At 38.4% G+C, this 17,952-nt stretch overlaps 1 protein-coding gene across 9 annotated transcripts in view; it reads right to left on the reverse strand.

Annotated features, from left to right (window-relative positions):
- tcf3a (transcription factor 3a) overlaps window positions 1-17,610 on the reverse strand; it is a 28,611-nt gene extending 11,001 nt beyond the window's left edge. For all 9 annotated transcript variants that reach the window (XM_055033059.1, XM_055033056.1, XM_055033060.1 and 6 more), the window contains exons 1-11: window positions 17,082-17,610; window positions 13,216-13,312; window positions 12,774-12,846; window positions 6,458-6,531; window positions 5,361-5,433; window positions 4,710-4,750; window positions 3,960-4,083; window positions 3,549-3,601; window positions 996-1,095; window positions 527-660; window positions 269-419 (exon numbers count right to left, since the gene is read on the reverse strand). In XM_055033059.1, coding sequence (XP_054889034.1) covers window positions 269-419; window positions 527-660; window positions 996-1,095; window positions 3,549-3,601; window positions 3,960-4,083; window positions 4,710-4,750; window positions 5,361-5,433; window positions 6,458-6,531; window positions 12,774-12,846; window positions 13,216-13,269 — 877 coding nt within the window. In that variant the 5' untranslated portion in view covers window positions 13,270-13,312; window positions 17,082-17,610. The remainder of the gene's footprint in view (window positions 1-268; window positions 420-526; window positions 661-995; window positions 1,096-3,548; window positions 3,602-3,959; window positions 4,084-4,709; window positions 4,751-5,360; window positions 5,434-6,457; window positions 6,532-12,773; window positions 12,847-13,215; window positions 13,313-17,081) is intronic.
- Window positions 17,611-17,952: the final 342 nt, after the last annotated feature.

Here is a 17,952-nt window from a genome sequence, read left to right on the forward strand (position 1 = left end):
CCACTTCCCCACTTGGTGCTGTAAATTGCAAGTTTTCAGCTGAAATCGTAATGAAAGGTGGTCCATTTAAATGACACTTCAAAGTTATGCATTATTTTGTGTTGGCCAATCATAAAGTCTAAATAAATTACGTCAAATCTTCCAGTCATAATGTTATAAAATGTAAAAAGAATCAAGGGTTGTGACACTTAATTCAGTACCTACATAAATATATTAAAAACAAAACTACTTTGACATTTGAAGCTGAAATGGCACACAAATGATTTACCCATAATTGTTTCAGTGCCAGCGATGGGAGGTGTTTGGCTGGGGACTCCGAAGCTGCTGGAGCCTGCATGGAAGCTGGTGGGATGAGCTCCGTTCACTTCACTGCCATGCAGGGGGTAGTTTTGGGGTGAGAGGGGAAGAGGATGCCGCTTCTTAAAAGAGAACATTATATTCAGCGTTAAGGACGCGTTAAGGACGGAGAAGCTTAGAAAAAAAAAAGTTTTAACAAAAATTAAGGGGGGAAAAAAACCGAACACACCATTCTGTCTTGAGGGTTGATGGCAGTGAATGGACTGTGCTGGCCCAGATGGGGGGAGTTCCCCATCACGGCAGAATAGCCAGGCTGAATCATCGACCCGGCAGAGCCCCAAGAATCAGAGGGCGGGTGGGAATCTGTCAGGGGGAATCCAGCAGAGAAACAGGGAAAATAAGGCAGAGCCATAACCAGACACAGGAGAGAAGACAATGAAGGCCACCTATGAGCCGTGTCACATAAGCGTGATGACTTTATTCTACCGTGATTCACTATTTGACCCACGGGGCTGTCAGTAGCCTACAACCACAGCACCTATGGCTCATCTGGACATATCACAGTAAAGGAACCGACTCTCCCAGCTGCGCCGGCTTCAAAGGAAAATTCCAGGAAATTGTCGTCTTTGCCAGACTAAACTTTTCATCTAAACACAAAGAACTAGGAGACTCCAGAGGAAAATATTGTTTCAACTGACCTTGCATGTAGAACGTTGATTGGTAGACATTTCCTGCTTTGGAGGCTGGGAAGCAAGTGGCGTCCCGATTAAAATCCTCTCCTGTGGCTGTGGGGTAAACCTACAAATAGAAAAGTGAAATGATGACCGAGTCTGACAGAACAACACAATGAGCTCAAACCACATGTTTACATCATTGTACAAAAAGACAAATTACCGTTTTTTCCCCCTCACTTATATTCAATCAGACAAATGTTTCTCTCTTTTAGATTGCACAAATAATTTAGATCTGCAGAATGCCAGAGTAATGAGAGATTTTTTGTTAATTTCTACGAATCCAACAGCTTTCTTACATTTTTCTCATGTGTACTGGAATTGCCGTTGAGCTGTTTGACTTGGTTCAAACTGTTTTCGTCTCCTTTCACAAACTTATATCGACTTGCTGGAATTTTGTCCCATTCCTCCGGACAGAACCGGTGTAACTCAGTAAAGGAGCCTTTTTCCACTATTATTTTCTTTTCTCAAGATGCAATCTATTTTATGAAGTGTACCAGTTCCTCCTGTCGCAGGCCACCCCACAGCATGATGCTGCCGCCCCATACTTCAGAGTTGGGATGGTGTTCCCAGGCTTATTGTCCTTTCCCCCTGAATGTAACGATGGTCATGATGGTCAAACAGTTCCACTTCAGCTTCGTCAGACAGCCGGAACTTGAAAAAATGTATTTTTTTCTCCTTTGGTGCATTTTTAAATCGTAACCTTGCTTTTTATGTTGCTTTTGGAGCGATGGCTTTTTTCTCCGAGTGTCCTTTCAGCCCTTGTTGGTAAACAGAATGTATTTCACAGTGGAAATAACACTGCTTCACCATCTTCAGCCAGCATTTTCATAAGGCCACCCCCTTTGTTCTAAGGATGATTCACAGACTTCAGACCAAAACACATTCTCTTCTGGGACACATCCGTCTCCTTCCTGATCATTAAGATGACTGTTCATTCAAATGACATTTAGACTTAAATGTGATTGTTTGGGTAGTCTTCACTTTCATATATTTGGGAATTGTAACTAAGAATGAATCAGACTTATGCAGTTTCACAATTCCCTTCCTCCTCTTGGTTGTTTTTTTTTCCTTGTATTAATCCTTGATGTCACACAAGGTACCTGTGTTTTTGAAGTGTTCATTTAACTCAAATGTGAATGAACATGTCAGAAGCTTACAAAGCTACTATGTTATAATCTGGGTTTTCCTTGATTGCTTAAAGGCAGAATATTATCAGTTCTGTCTTTAAAAAAAACATTTAAAAAAAAGTTTCCTCAACTACTCAGGCACTGAGCACATATAAGTAATTTTGGTAATCCTAACTGGGCCACAGCAGTGACCCTGTAGTATAATTTATTATTAGAAAGAATAAAAAAGTATTTTTGATATTGTGTAAACTTTTGATTTTAAGTGTTTCAAAGAAAATACACTTTTTTGAGTTTGCATAAAACTTTCTAAAGTTTTTACTACAATACGCTTAGCTCTGTGTATGATCGAAATCTATTTCTTTCTGAAGCCAAATTGCTACTCAGGCTAACAAGGATTATTCTATCTGGATGAACACTTTTTAAAATAACATTTCTTTAGATTTGAATAAAGATGAGACAGTAAGAAATGTACAGCCAGACTCCTTTTCAAGACCATGAACATATTTTAACGTGTTACGCTGTTAAAAACAGGCATGGAGTTCAATCTGCTTAACAAACAAAGTTTCGACCAATCAAATGCAATTTTCATATTGAGGTGGGAATAAAGAAGACATTGTTCTGTGTCACCTCCGTCCAAAATGAGACTCAGTCAAATCAAGAAACCAAGTATGTCTGTAAAACTGAGACCAGAGCGAACTGAAGTTTTCTCCTGTAATTTGATTAAACAGAGAAAAAAAGACGAGGAAAGAGAATGAAGAGGAGAAGAAGGAACAGGGAGATGCACTCCTAATTACTGAACCATCTGCCGAATCCTGGACAGCAGCCAACTCCGCTGGCAGCTGGGATGGAGGGATGGGGGAGGGAGTGTGAGAAGGGGGAGGGCCGTTGTTTATGGTTGTGGAAGAGGAGAGAGAGAGAGGCTGTGTGAGGTGGGGCAGCGAGCAAGAAAAAAAAAAGAGGAAACAGGGTGTCCATAGAGGAAAACATGGAGGAGAGAAAGAAAGAGAGGGAGCAAAAACCATCAACCCCCTTCAGTACAAAATCTCCTCCGCAATTTCGTACTGGAGAGGAAGAAGTGTGGCCACAAAGCCAAGGGGCCACAAGTACAACATACTATAAATATATGCTGCAAATAAGTGACTGGGTAAATAAGTGGTTTGCCCCACTGTTGCCTTTTGACTTTGCCGCTGAAGAAGCACAGATGTTCAACCTAAAAGGCCCTTGCTGCTCCTATTATTCTGCTGGAGAATCAGAGGAAGAACTTCAGATGCAAAACTAAATGGGAAAATCTTTATTCAGCTTAAAAACTGAACATTTTGGGATGCTTGGACTCAACGTTACAGACTGAGGTGTAGCACAGGGGGAAGGTTTTCTGGAAGTGTCTACTTACTGAGGAGGGGAGGCCAGGAGGAACCTTACGGATCTTTTTTGGCTGTGGATTTGCTGGGAAAAAGACAAAAAGGAAACATTGTAAAATGAGGAGATTGAAATTTACAGACAAAGCCACTCCACAATACGTAATAAAGGTTTTCCTTTTAAGCCTGTCAGCCTTTGTGCAGCCTCATAATTCCTGCACCACCAGAAAAAGTTGTGTAGTTCTGTGTATTGAGAAGGAGGTAATGATACTTTCTCTGCCTAATAAGAAGTAAGAACTCGAAACCGCGTTTTAACACTAACAAGAGAAGTGGTGGAACCCACAAATATAAATATAGATCAAAATGGAGACATCATTTGTAAAATAAAAACCAGTGGAGACAAACATGTCTGATGAAAAGAAAAATGTGTATGTCTGCATTCTTACCACTGAGGTCCTGTGCGGGTCTCTTCCTCTCGTAGGATGAATAAAACTGGGAATTGGACTTGGCAGAAGGCGGAGAGAGGCTATCAGGACTGGGCAGGGGTATCTCACTTGGCATAAAACCAGGCTACAGACGGTTTGAAGTGAAGAGAGGCAAAAGCCCTTTATAACAGCAATATGAACATGTCCATGTAGAGAAAATTAAGGTTATCATTGATATACATCTACCTTAAAAATAACCTGTTTGTTCTTATAAACTGAGAGTTCTGTTGATTTCTGGAGTTAGATGTGAAGAACAGCTTTAATTGTTAGGGTAGATTTTTACTCTGAGTTAAAATCAAGACCATACCACAGCAAATTAGGCAAGTAAGGTCTGAGTCTGGTCCAAATAATCTTTTTGGTCTTTGCAAAATGTATATATTTATTTTTGAGATCTTTGGCTTAATAAGTGCATTGAGTAGGTTGTTTTGCAGCAAACTTTCCTTTCTGAGACTCTGTATTCCAGTTAACAATTATTCAGTTACTAAATTTGTTGACCATTATTTCAATAATCATCAACGATTAATTGCATAATCACGATTAATCCGATCAATATTTTCAGCCCTATTTGTATCCACAAATCCATTGCAACAGTGGTATGCTTGCATTCATTTATTTTTGTGTTAATCTGCAGGTTTCCCTTTGTCACATTGTTGTTGGTACAACTTTACTTTCTTTGAAAGAAACTCACTGGCCTCTCAAAAAACGACTCACCTGTGTCCCAAATGACGAGTATGACCCTCGTTCAGCTTTCCCTGTTGAAATAAAGAAAAAGATGTGAGGATTATTAAAAGGCAGCTTCTATGTATCTAATCACACTGCCCTGTCTTTCATCCCATTTGCAATGTGAATGTATGCGCTGCAGCATTTAAATGAACCGAATAGACTCATTACAAATGCTCCAGGGGCAATTTTATCCAAACTCTGCCCCCTCCACTGACAGTTAAACAGAGAAGAGCTATAGTCCACTGTTATCCCCAGGGAGGGCCCTGTTTGTGCATGGGTGCCCTTTACACCCCGACCCCTCCCATTGTGAATACACACAAACAAACCCCTCCTCCACATCCTCCCCCGTTTACCCTACTCCCCTCATCCTGAAATATGCGCTGCCCTAAACTGCCACATGAGTACCGGAGACTTGTGAATGGCTGCTCTGAAAAACAAACTGCTTGTTGTTCTCTTCAGTCACACTGTCCATTGATGTACGAGTCTGAGCGCCAGTTAACACATTCCTCCATCACTTCGTCCAACACTGGTAAAATTTTTTTACCAATTTGCAAAAAAAGAAAAAAAAAATAGAAGGGATGATTTGAAAGTGGTGATGTCTGTGCTTCGAGAGCTCAATTTGAATTAAAGTCTTCTTACCAGCAATGCCTGGTCCAAATACCGGGGTAGAGGCCAGACTTTCTCTCTCACTGTAAAGGCCCTCTTCAAAAACCTAAGAGAAAGAGATGGAATAGCACTTCATTCATATTCGCAAAGCATCCTTTGATTTTCAGTTTATCTACATCAAAATGCAACAAAATGATATATTAATTATAAGATAAATTGGATTAATCGTGATTAATTGATTATTGAAATAATCGTCAACGAATTTAGCATTTGATTAATCGTTATCTGGAGTATGCAGACTCAATGAAAGAACATTTGCAGGAGAACATGAAGAACCATGAAGTTTTTATATATAAAGATATATATTTCCATTAAAGAGTTTCTTGAAATCCTTTGAAAATATGTTCTACCTAGAACTCCTTATGTGGCATAGTTTTAGTTTGATAATTTTCAAATTCTGTTAAAAAAAAAAAAACATTCTTAAGCACCTTTTGATATTTTACAATTATGAATTGGTGATGCAAAAATTTATAAATTAATCTGCAAATGATCAAGCATACACTAAAAAAAGTCTGTGTTATTGCATTACTGGCAATAAAGTGTTTATTTTGATATTTAAAAAATGTTAAATTTTTTAAATAATTCCAAACTGAATTATTTGTTCGTTATTTCTAATATTGTAGAAAGAAGATTTAAGTGGTTGAATGAAACATCTACAGAATGTGATCATCTTTTTGTGCAATTAATTGTCTGAATAATTGATAGAATAATTGATGACTAGAATAAGTGTTAGTTGCAGTCCTGAATTTACAATTTAATTTTAAGCATAAATGTAATATTGCTGCATACTTTCACAGTCACCTGCTAGTATCCTAATAAGTTTTTTTTAAATGTTTTCAATCAGTACTTAATTGAAAAATAATAAATTACACTCTTGTTTAAGCCCAGGAAGGCAGGTCACAACCCAGTATTAATCATCGACAACACTGGTAACGCATAAGTGGTCAAATCTAGAGCACTTCATAATGTTGCAGTATGTGTGTGAAAGAGGTATGAAGCAATAAATCATACAACACATGAAGAATAACACAACATCTGCACTCAATGGCTGAGGCTAAAATAAATCATACCCTTCCCTGGTTGAAAGATGGACTAGTCTGCTCCGCTGGTCCCCACGGACTGGACCCTCTCCTCTCATCTACACCTGTTGGACAAAAAAACTCTTGTCAGCCAAACAGTAATAGCTTTGTGAACACAGATTTATGTCCCTGTTTTGCAACAAATGTGTCACTTGAGAAAGTGACGACTTGCTTTGATACAGGTTTTTCAGGCTCCTTAATGTAACCTACATTGAGGAACTTCAAAGCTCACAGAGCGAGACAACACTGACAGCGCTGTCACATAGTCTGGAGTTGAGCTGTAGGAAGTTTGAATAATTAACACCCAGTACGAGGCTTCCAGAATCATCCTCGACATTCCTCGGTCTCCCACTCCACTCCTTTACGCTTTCCATGACAACACTCGTTCATAACCCATTTATTCTCACACGTTAGGCCCACACCTTCACCTTAGCACAAGGCTCACCGTCTCAAAATCACATGGCTGGCATGTGCCATCGCTGGTCGGAGCTTTGAGAAAGGGATGTCAAAGATTTGTGGAGCAGAAATCTGTGCCCATCCCCTCTCTCTCAATCTCCTCTCATACTGCAACACAGCATCTCTTGGGGAAAACTGAAGTTTAATTGCACTCGTATTTGCATAATTGTGCATATTAATGAGGCTGAGCCCTATGAATATTCATATTTTTGTTTTGTTGTCTAATTAAAAAGCTAAGGAGGGGAGGGGGGTGCGAGAATCTTGACAGGATCAGCAGTAGGACAGAATAATAGCTCCATAGTGCCAAAAGCAGCTAGATTGCAGTGACAAGTGTGAGCTACACGACACCAGCGGAATAAGAGATGAAGGAGGCAATTTCATGTCCCCTCTCGATGTCTGACTGCCGCTCTGTCTGTCAATCAAAGCAAAACTTACACGTTCGACATTTTAGCGTGTTATCAGCAAGCACCTTCAATCAAAAAAAAACAAAAACAAAAAAACCCCCAACAACTTCTGATATGTTTTAGATTTGAAACTTTCTCTGCTTCAGTTGAACACCCTCATTATCACAAACACACAGCCAAACAGCAACACAATGGAAATAAATGTCATTCTACTCATCAGGCATTAACATCGGCCGATACCGATGTTACATCGTACCCAAGAAGATGCATCAACAGGAAGCAACAATTAAATACAATTAAATTCATTCGCCAACCAAGATTTACTCTAATCCTATTTTTTGACTCAATAAAATACAATCTGACCAAGTGAATAGCACTTTTTGAGTGTTTGAGAGCAACGTTTACTAAAAAAAAAATTCTTTAACAAGTGGACTTGCATCATAAACCTACCATAACCCTAATTTCAGTACGGAAATTTTAACAACTCAGCGTTAAGCAGGCGAGATTAACAAAAAAACACTTGTTAATCTAGTAAAGCAGTTCATTTATATCTGACCATACTTGTAAATAGTTTCACTCGGTGACATTTAAAGGAGGGTCTAATTGTGAAATAACATTTCACTATAGTAAAATCACTTAAAACTACAGTGACAATTTGGAAAAAAAGAGAATAAGCTAATCCAAAAATAATGGCAGAACATTTTGTTGCCATTAAAATGTCCACTATTTTAATAGTGGATATTAAAAACTGCTCAGTACCTTCTTTAATCCAAATGACAGACAATAAGGCATTCAGTCTGGAACATGTTTATCTATATTATCATGATAAACCACTAGACTCATTATAAAACCCTTCTTTCCTCTTCGGTAGGAATAGCGGCAGAGGAAAGAGCTTTTCACAGATTCCTCGAATCATTCAAGTATCTCAATTATTAAAATTTCTCGAAGAAAATGTATCTGCCTCGAAGATTTGTTAAATTATGTGTTGCTATGTACCTCACCCTGTTCCGCCCAGTGTGGTGGGTAGTGCTCTTACTTTTGCCTATGAGTTGTTGTGAAGTGCTAGCAGCATGGTGTTGAAATGTGCAGCGTTTTGTCAGGGGAGAAATAGAGATTGCTGAATTTAGCGTTGCAATGGTTGACTACGACAGCTTTTTTGGTGTCGGAATCGCGTCGTTACGGTTTTGGAGTGAACAATAGGAATGGCAGAGAGAGACAGAGAAAAAGAAAGAGAGAGAGATCTGATTCCTCGGATAATCATAAAAATGTTCTATAGAGTACTTGATTACTAAGATATTCTTTTACAGCAGCCCTTATCACAGATAAAATGTTTATGTTAACAAATTAGAATATAGTGCCGGTCCAAGGTTTCGTCCAAACACTGCAGCTACTCTCATGGTTACACTTGTGCTGTACATACAGCTAAATGTCAGTCAGCTATCTGAAAAAGGTTCCTACACTTTTCACTAACTCACAAGTAAGGCAAACGTTTTGTTTGGAAATGTTTCCAGTCAAAAAAAGCAAGTGCAACTACAGTGTGGGAAATAAAAGGATGCAATCATCTTCATTCAAGTAAAATGTTTTTTAAAAAATGACAAAGAAGCAGTGTTGGCTGTAGACAGGCCAACTAATTAGCCAATTATTGTCATCTTATAATACCTGGTCTACTCTACTCAGGATAGAAAAGTGTAAAATGGAGAATGCTCTGCACCTAAAAACTGTGTCTAATTTGGGTGTTCATTACACTGTTTTTTTTTTTTAAGTTGCGTATGAAAATCTAATATACAAAAAAATATAAAGGGACAGAAAATCAATACTCTACATAACTATAACAGTGAAAAATTACAAGTTACTTTTGCAGTGGTAGACATGAATGTTGCTTTTGATGTAAAACAATTATGTTGTATTTTAGGTTCTTGTTTAAATTTGGTGCTAATATTGTTCCTTTTATTTTAACTTAGGATATGTTCATTTTCTCAAAAACATTTGATTATTGAATACATGTTTCCATATCAAGATTTCTTAACATTTTTTAATTAATTTTGTTTTACGAGTGAATATTGATTCCTAAAGTGGCTACAGGAGACCATACTGTTGCTTGCTAGTGAAGCATGATAATAGTATTGATTACAAACATACTAAGTATAGTCTTAGATGCCAAAATCACAAGTATCAGCTGTAAAGAACTCAGACAGGCTATAATATCTATAAGTAGGAAAAGAAATAGAGGGTGAGTAACAGGCAAATTCTCCCGAGAACCCCAATGCACTTTTCCTCCCAGCATGCAACACCCCTTTAAGGTTGGCTGGTCTATCATTACACAGCACAGACAGAGCTATCGGAAACAGACAGACAGCCTTAGTCACTGGCTTCGTGAGAGAAACGCAGGCAAATATATTGACCAAACATGCAGGCATGTCTTGGTTTTTACTGGAACGGTGCCCCAGGCCAACTGCAACTGCGCGTTCTGTTTGTCTACACAACTTCTTCCTTCCCCTGGAAAAGTGAGTCACGCAGACACAAAGCGTGGTGTCAGATACAATCTCAAGAGAGAAAACACTGTTAATGAAATCCTGAACAATGTACAATGACACAGGGCTGACTTTTTAAACCTGTTAGTCACAGGAGACTTCCTAAGTACAAGACAATGTGACACACTATCCTTTAACGCACGCAGCTTACAGTCAACTGTTTTCCAGCAATAGTTTGGATTTTTTTTTTTCTTTTTACAATTTTTGCTATAACAAGCAGAAGTCTGTGTGAAGTATTTTGTGTGAAGACTTCACACAAAAGATCTTCATGTAACTTTCCCACCTGAGTTTTTCAAATTCAGTTTCACATCTGCTTGAAACAAGGAACCTTTTCATGCAAATTTATATCACAAGCCCATCAGAATTTCTGCCCATACCACCCTAAAAATACACGTTAGAAGTCTCGGTTTCTTGTGAACTAAAAAATGAAAGCGCACATACCCAAAAAAACTGAAAAACAGTGGACTAGATTGAACAGATACGATAATCACTCAGAACAAGAGCACGGTAAAGTTTCACATTTAAACCATATGAATTGGGGGAAAAAACATGTAAATGACGACTCTACTTTAAATCCATGTGAAACTTTTAAACCCATCAGGCGTCTCTCATGGTGCCATGTGGGCAGGTATGAGACTAATGAGGAATGATGATGACCTCAAGTAAAAATAGGACAGTTTCATGGCATCACTATACAGTAAACCCCAAAAATATTCATAACTCTGGCCCACATAGATATAAAAAAATGTTTCAACCAAAAATGAAAGACGTTAATCTTATAATAAGGAATAAAACAATGTAGAAGAAGAATCATTTTAGAAAAAAATCTGAATCTGTTTTTAATTTATATTTTCTTTTTGAAAAATGTTCATGTTAAAAATAATTTTACATGTAAGTTTTTTTTTTAACTTTTGAATTTCTCTCTTAGACCACAACCCAACTTCCTCTATTATTATTAGGAATCTTTATTGCAATTACAGCAAACAGGCCCTTATTATAATTGTTGACCCTGATTTTTGCTATTTTATTGCGTTATCTTTAGCAAGTTTAGGTCTTTGAGGTAGGAAGGCCGGGTTGCATCAAGCAAGGTAGGCAAGCTAGAAGATGTGGTTGTTTTTTCCAAAGTGTCAAAAAAATGAGAAATATACATGATAGATACATAAGATTTTGGTTATCAGCCAGAACTACCAAAATAGCATTGGATACGATATCAAACCAGTGCATCCTTAATATAAAACCCAATAATATAATTGCTTTTTTGTGAAGCAGAAATGTGGTAAAGCTATAACTTTTCCAGTTCTTCTGACGTTATAATAATGTTATCACGAAAATCTATTGTTAAACTATTTCTAATCCATTGACTAGAGCAAAAACATCAAGTACAACTACAGAAATTTGGAGGCAGTTGCTAACTTTTCAGAATATTGTATATATTTTTTTTGATATTTAGTTCTTTATAAATGAACATCAGGAGTAAAACAAGTTTATCTTAGTTAGGGAGCCCCCATGCAGACAGACAGTAGCTGGCTACAGTGTTGAAATTGCAGTTTTCACATTATTTCGAGAGACGGTTCCACACCATGACTGACTGTGATTTTTGATGAATATGTTCAAGCAACAGAATGTGTCCTTCTCTTAAGGAAGGCAAAAGTGACCTAGGGTTCATTCAGACACCTGACTGGCAGTGAGCAGCAACAGACTGGTTAGGAGCAACACATCCAGGAAGCTATAAAAAACACAAGTCATTTCAACATGTTTTCTTGAATCTGAATCAAAAGGAACCACCACGGGATAGGTAGGAATGGTATGATGGAAAATGTTTGTGGTTTTGAAAGCGTAACTTTTAAAAACCTCGGCATGCCTTGATAGCAGTAACCAGCCCACGCCTAATTCAGTATGTGTGTAAGACTAATGAGTGTTACATAATTACTCATCAGGAATCAAGAGTTTTGAGCTTTGATATTAGACATCAAACAGCATAGCTCATTTCAATGCCAGGGGTGTGTGCCTAGGGTGTCTGGATTTCCACTGAGCCTCTTATCCTCTGCTAAAACAACTCCCTAATTTTAACAGAGTAACTAAAGGTTGCTTTATAATTTTCTTTTGTTGGGTGCATTTACTTACTTTTATGCTGCAAAGGATCAGAGTCTGAGGTAAGAACAAAACTAAACTCTTGAACAAGAGTCTTAGGAATATCTGCTAAGCTCAGTCCAGGCATTTCAAATACAGAAATGAGGAGCAACTTGATCAAAAAGCTCAAAGAACTCTGGTACGGTTCCTGTGGGCCGAAGGTGCCTCATGGGAAGCCGTTAGGATTGATAACATCTACATGCCTCTTTTGTAAGAGTGCGCCTGGTCCTTATAGAAGAACAACACAAGTAGCTTTCTTGTGAGTACATGAAACAGAGCCCCCAATAACCCCACCCAGCAACCATAAGTGCTGTCTTTGATCTTCCTCTTGAATATCATGTTGCTCTCTGATGCTTGTTGAAAGACTTAATGCACCTCCAAAAATACAATGGCAGCAGAAAACTTTTTTGACTGCGACTATAAGGTCTGGTAGAGTAGTGATTCAGCATCTGGGGTCGGCATGTAATCCGCCATCAGACATATGAAAGTACCACCATCTGATACTGGGCATCCTAGTTATTATTTGACAACACTGACTTGCAAGTATGCTTTTACTAATATGAGGGTTGGATTTGTGTATCTGATGAATTTATGAAAACTAAAACAAGGAAACGAGAACAATGTATTATTCTATTACAACTGGAAAGAAGCCAAGAGAATAAAAATGAGGTAGCGAGACTGGAGATCACCTCTAATAGATTTATTTTTAGAAAGTCACAGAAGCATTACCAAGCAATATGGCCACTGAAGGCAAACAAACTGTCTATCTTGTATAATATCTCTTACCAGGACCTCCAAACTGGCTGCTGGCGAGAGTCGTCGGCCCATTCTTTCCATTCGAAACTGGAAGTTCAAACATCTGAAAAGAGAGCGATAAATCTGTAAAACCACAGCAAGGCAATAAAACATTTGTATGTTCTCTCGATGTTTATGCAAACGTTGATCAGAGCCTAATCCAAACTGTCCTACATGCTTTTGCTAACAACAGCAATAAACATAAGGCAACCCGAGCGTTTCAGCTATGATTTGTGACAAAAGTAAATAAATAAATAAATTGAGCCAAGACAAACAGAGCTTTATAAAAAGCATGGCTGCTTAAACACATTACTTCCTAATGGAGAATACATCTCATTCATTCCTATTTTGAGGTATTCATCACCAGATTTGATGCTTATTATTAAAATGAAATGGATTACGAAGATAACATTGAGGCTTAACAGGGCCTTACCGCACTAAAATCCAGCAAGTCGCTCAGCTCCTTGTCGTTTTCCACTGCAGCCATTCTCTGATGCTGTTCACTGGGCCTTTACAGTCTCAGCAACAGACTACAAGGACAAGCACAAACAACATGATGTCATTTTGCTTCAATAAACCGATCCTGATTTCATTAAATGCATTGATTAAGATTACTGTTTTCTGCACTGTATATTTTAGTGTAGAGAGTTGTGTTAATGCTGCATTCCAGCTTCAAAACATCAGCTCTTCTGCAAAACATTTGCTGGTAACAGCAAATGTTGTTTAATCTTTAGATGGCATATTGAAATCGAGCTTTGTCAGAAGAAGGATGAACAACATATAACAATGTCCAATTATTTGTTATCACTGATTCCCAAAGAGGATCGAATTCTCCCTGTTCAGCGCAGCTAGAAATGCTAAAGGTGGATTGCCAAAATCATTCAGTTCATTTAAAGCAGCAGGTTTCAAACTCGGCTAAAAACAAACGTGTGAGGCTCCGCCCCAAACAACTACAATGTCAGTAAAGACCGATTAATTGTTGCCATGTCTCTGCTCAGAAAATAAATACTGACGCACAAGCAATTCCATTTATACATCTATTTCCATATGCGCGTTGGTCTGCTATGCTAACTGACTTTGACACAAATACATTAAGGAAGAAAAAAAAAAAACACTACTTAATGAATGACGAAGCTTTTAATTGTGGTTAAAAAGGATGCAAAAAAATAAGTTCTCACAAGTCAATACCTCTGAAGATGATTAATAAATGAGTGGATAAAGTTCATATTGCTTCACACAGCCTTTTGTCCAACAGAATAATGTATGTATGTTAGTAAGATTTAGTTTTAGTCACTAAATTTATGGATACACCCATAAATCTTTAATTTGCACAAAGGAAACCCGCAAAGTAATTTTGTGGCAGAAAAAATATGAATTAATTTGCAACAATGATCTTAGCTTTATGCCTTTTTAATAAAAAAATAAAATAGAAAATAGAAAACATACAAAAGGACATTGTGAGTTCTTTAAGGGTGCTTTGTTTTTATAAGAAATCGTAAATAGCTTATCTGATTATTTCAGGACTAAAACAATCAAATACAGGATTAACCAACAAATTAATAACTGCATCCCCACGTTGAACTGAGCTATCTTTATACCCTCACAGCCAACAATTTAGTCAGAGTTCTGATCAAGTAGTGAGAAAAGTAAAACCAGTTCTAAAAGTAGCCCACATCAAACCATGGTTCAGCCACAGGCCACGTTGCACTTGGTTTTAGTCAGCCCCTGGACTTGGGTGCTTATTCCACATCAAAACCCAACTGTGTTTTTAGCATCTCTGTGCACTGAAATCTACAGAGTGATAACACAGCATGCTGGATTCTTAAAGTGGCAATTTATGGCCAGCCAACATCAACACAAATGTGTCTTTTAAAACTACAATTATGGATTTGGTAAAAAAAAAAAAAAAAGAGGGCTTTGATGTTCTCATGGGTCAAAACAGATTATTAAATATGAACTTAATTGTTTTACCAAACATGATCGCTGTGGTTCAGTGGCTTTTCCTGAAGTCCATTACAAAATGTGTACGTTTTTTGGATTAAGAATATGAACTACTATTTTAATTATGTACAAAAAAATTCAATAATGTAATACAGTGAAATTCTCTTTTAGATTGTTAGGCGCTACTCTTACATTGTAAACTGGCTAGATAAAAGAGTGGAGGAGAAAAAGCCAGTCAAAAAGCAGAATGCTAAAAACAATCATCACATCATGGTTAGAGATTTGTGACCTATTAAACTTCCTGTGTTTTTCAGACGTAACTGACGTAACAAGACTACCATCTGAATAACTCATTTATTTTTATGACCTTGCCGACGAGCTGAATTTTAAAATAAAATCATCACAAGGGAATAGCAAATATAGACTTCCGACAAACCTCCATTCTGTCCCCAAATGATTTTATTATTATTTTTAAATAAGTTTTTTTTTTAACAATATCCTGAACAATTGTGAACACAATATTTAACTAGTGAGATTTAGTGAGCTGCATGCTCCAGAAAATCATGAAATGACATAATGCAGAAGTTTGCTTCCCATTTTATTGCTTTTTGGCTATTCCAAAATTCATACAAAATAAAGACTTTTAAAATCTGGACAGGATTATCCCACACCGAAAGGAGATTCTTTAAATTAGGAGGTCAGTAACTAAATACTGACCCCAAAAAAGAAATATATGTCAGGCTATATATATATATATATATATATATATATATATATATATATATATATATATATATATATATATAGTGCAGTATTGTTATTTTTGATCTATGAACTATTTTGCCACTACTGATTCGATGAGCTCTTCAATATTATTAATATGATTTAATTCAGTAATCGTCTACTGGGTGGCAGAATGGTTTCAGTGCTAAATGTAACTATTGTAATGAAGTGGCCTTTCTCATACTGAAAGACTTTTCTTTTCAACAGGATTATTTTCATGTTTTAGAGGGAGTCCGGCCACTAAAACCTTTATAGCCGACGAGAAAAACAACACAAAACATGTGTATTTCTTGCTCTCATTATGTATGTAAATACTTGTCTCTCGGCATGTCATTGGGGTTATAAACCTATTCATGGTGCAAATTATAGAGAGGGATTTGGGAGGAGATAAACAAGAAGTGATGTGATGAATATTAAGTTGTGGAGAAAGGGTGAGATTGTATGCGCTCCTCCTTTTTTTTTTTTCCTACTCAACATCATCATTATATAGTAGCTGCTTTGCTTTCTCTGCATTAGCGTGTCTAAAATGAATAAACACTGCGGTGGTGTGACGACCAAGAGGCTGTAAATAGGGGTGCATGCGCGGAATGCGACCGAAGAACAATACGCTGACAGCACATAATCTAGCAATTTCTGTCTCTCAGCAAGCCGAGGTCAAAATGGGGGATAAGTGCTTAGCCCCTCCTAACAAATGGAAGTTGCATTGCGCTTGTCTTGAGCACCCCCCACCTTTTTGGCCAGGGGTGTTTGGGGGGGAAAGTTACAAGGCAGAAATAGCTGCAGAAAAAAACAAGAGCTCCTGGCTGGCGTCAGAAAACGCGGATCCAGGCTGTTCCTCGGCGTTTATACGTCTTCACCTACGGGGTTTGGAAATGCTGCGGGACGTTTAAAAGGATCTGAGGGGCGGGGGAGACAAAAAAACAAACAAAAAACAAAAACCTGTTGCCTGCCGTCTCACATCGACATGAGCACAAAGACTGAGTCCACAAAAAGTTGAATGAATATGAATCGACTGTAATAAACAGTTTCACTTTTCATCATTAAAACTGATTTTCGACTGCCGCTGGTTAACGAGGGATTTATAAAAGTCCTGCAGTAAAAAGCTGCACGCGACGGATCTAACGGTAGACGGCGAAAATACACAACTTATTTTCTGCTGTCACTTTTGCACTTTGCGCTGATTTAACAGCGATTCGGGGCGCAACTGAACGCCGCATTCGTCATAAACACAACACGAGCGATATAAAAAGGAGTCAACGGCTTGCGTCGAAACGCAAAACCCGCATAAAAGTGCCGAGACCCCCGGGGGAGCTAACGCGCTCCGGTAACATGCTAATAACGTTACAGCTCACAGAAGTGAACAAAGAAGTGTTTTCCATCACACCCTAATGCTGTAAAGCACACAGAGCACCTCTGCGAGACCGAAAGGAGGGAAGAAAATCCAACACCCCGCTTTTCTTGTCTACGACAACTTCACCGCTGCGCTCAAAACTTAGTTATTACCCCGAAATCAGCGTTAACAACACAACCTCGGCTTCGCGTGAATGAGCTTGTTTTGAATGCGTTCACGGTTACCTGGAGTCAGCAGTATAGCATCCAGCAGCGAGATATACGACAGTGTATGAGAGAGGAAAACAAAGTTAGGGATAGAATCCTTCTCCCGTCGTCCCGGTCTGCGGGCTTGATGAAGCGCAGGGAAGACAATATAAAACGCTCCTCGCTGTCTCGCCTCCGTTGTTTGTTTGTTTTCGTTACGAAGCCGACCTCGCGTCTTTAACGCGGACCATAACTCTTGCGGTACTCTTGTTTCCTTTCACTTGGAGAAACTGCGATCATTTCTTTTCCCAAGTAGACATTTTCACAGCCTCCACATTGTCGGTTCCAATGGAATATCACTCCGCAGCGCACAACCTACTGGAGGACACGGGCGCCGAAACATCAGCGGCGTCGGGTTTCAAATGAGGAGAAGAATTCAAATCAGGCAGTTTTTGACAGTTGGCGTTTATGCGCAGCGTTTAACAGACGCACCGTAAAATGTCAAGGCTTTAAAATCGCGAGCGAGACACAAAATGGCACAGCCACAAATTTAGGGGATCTACGTCAACTCGCGGATGAGGACAACAGAGTACACGACCGCAAGATGGAACGATAATATCGGAAGGAAGGACCAATAGGACGCCGCGAAATTTTGATTGACGTGCAGGACGACCAATTATATCCCAGCGTCACACTCTCAAGTGCAGTGTCAATTTGCCAAAGGGTTTTGTGGCGTTCTGGTGTTCTTGCACCCTTTGCTACGAAGTAAAAAAAAAAAATTATAACACTTAGACAAGACACGAGGGTTGCTGCCCTGGCATGTCTCTGGATAACATAATTAAAGTTTTCTTTAACACCCACTTGGTTGAATTTATTCCTAAAGTTCGTAATTCAAAAGTTGACTTGCAGT

This window comes from Poeciliopsis prolifica, unplaced genomic scaffold (assembly GCF_027474105.1).
Source record: "Poeciliopsis prolifica strain line A6 unplaced genomic scaffold, Auburn_PproV2 SCAFFOLD008, whole genome shotgun sequence".
NCBI lineage: Eukaryota > Metazoa > Chordata > Actinopteri > Cyprinodontiformes > Poeciliidae > Poeciliopsis > Poeciliopsis prolifica.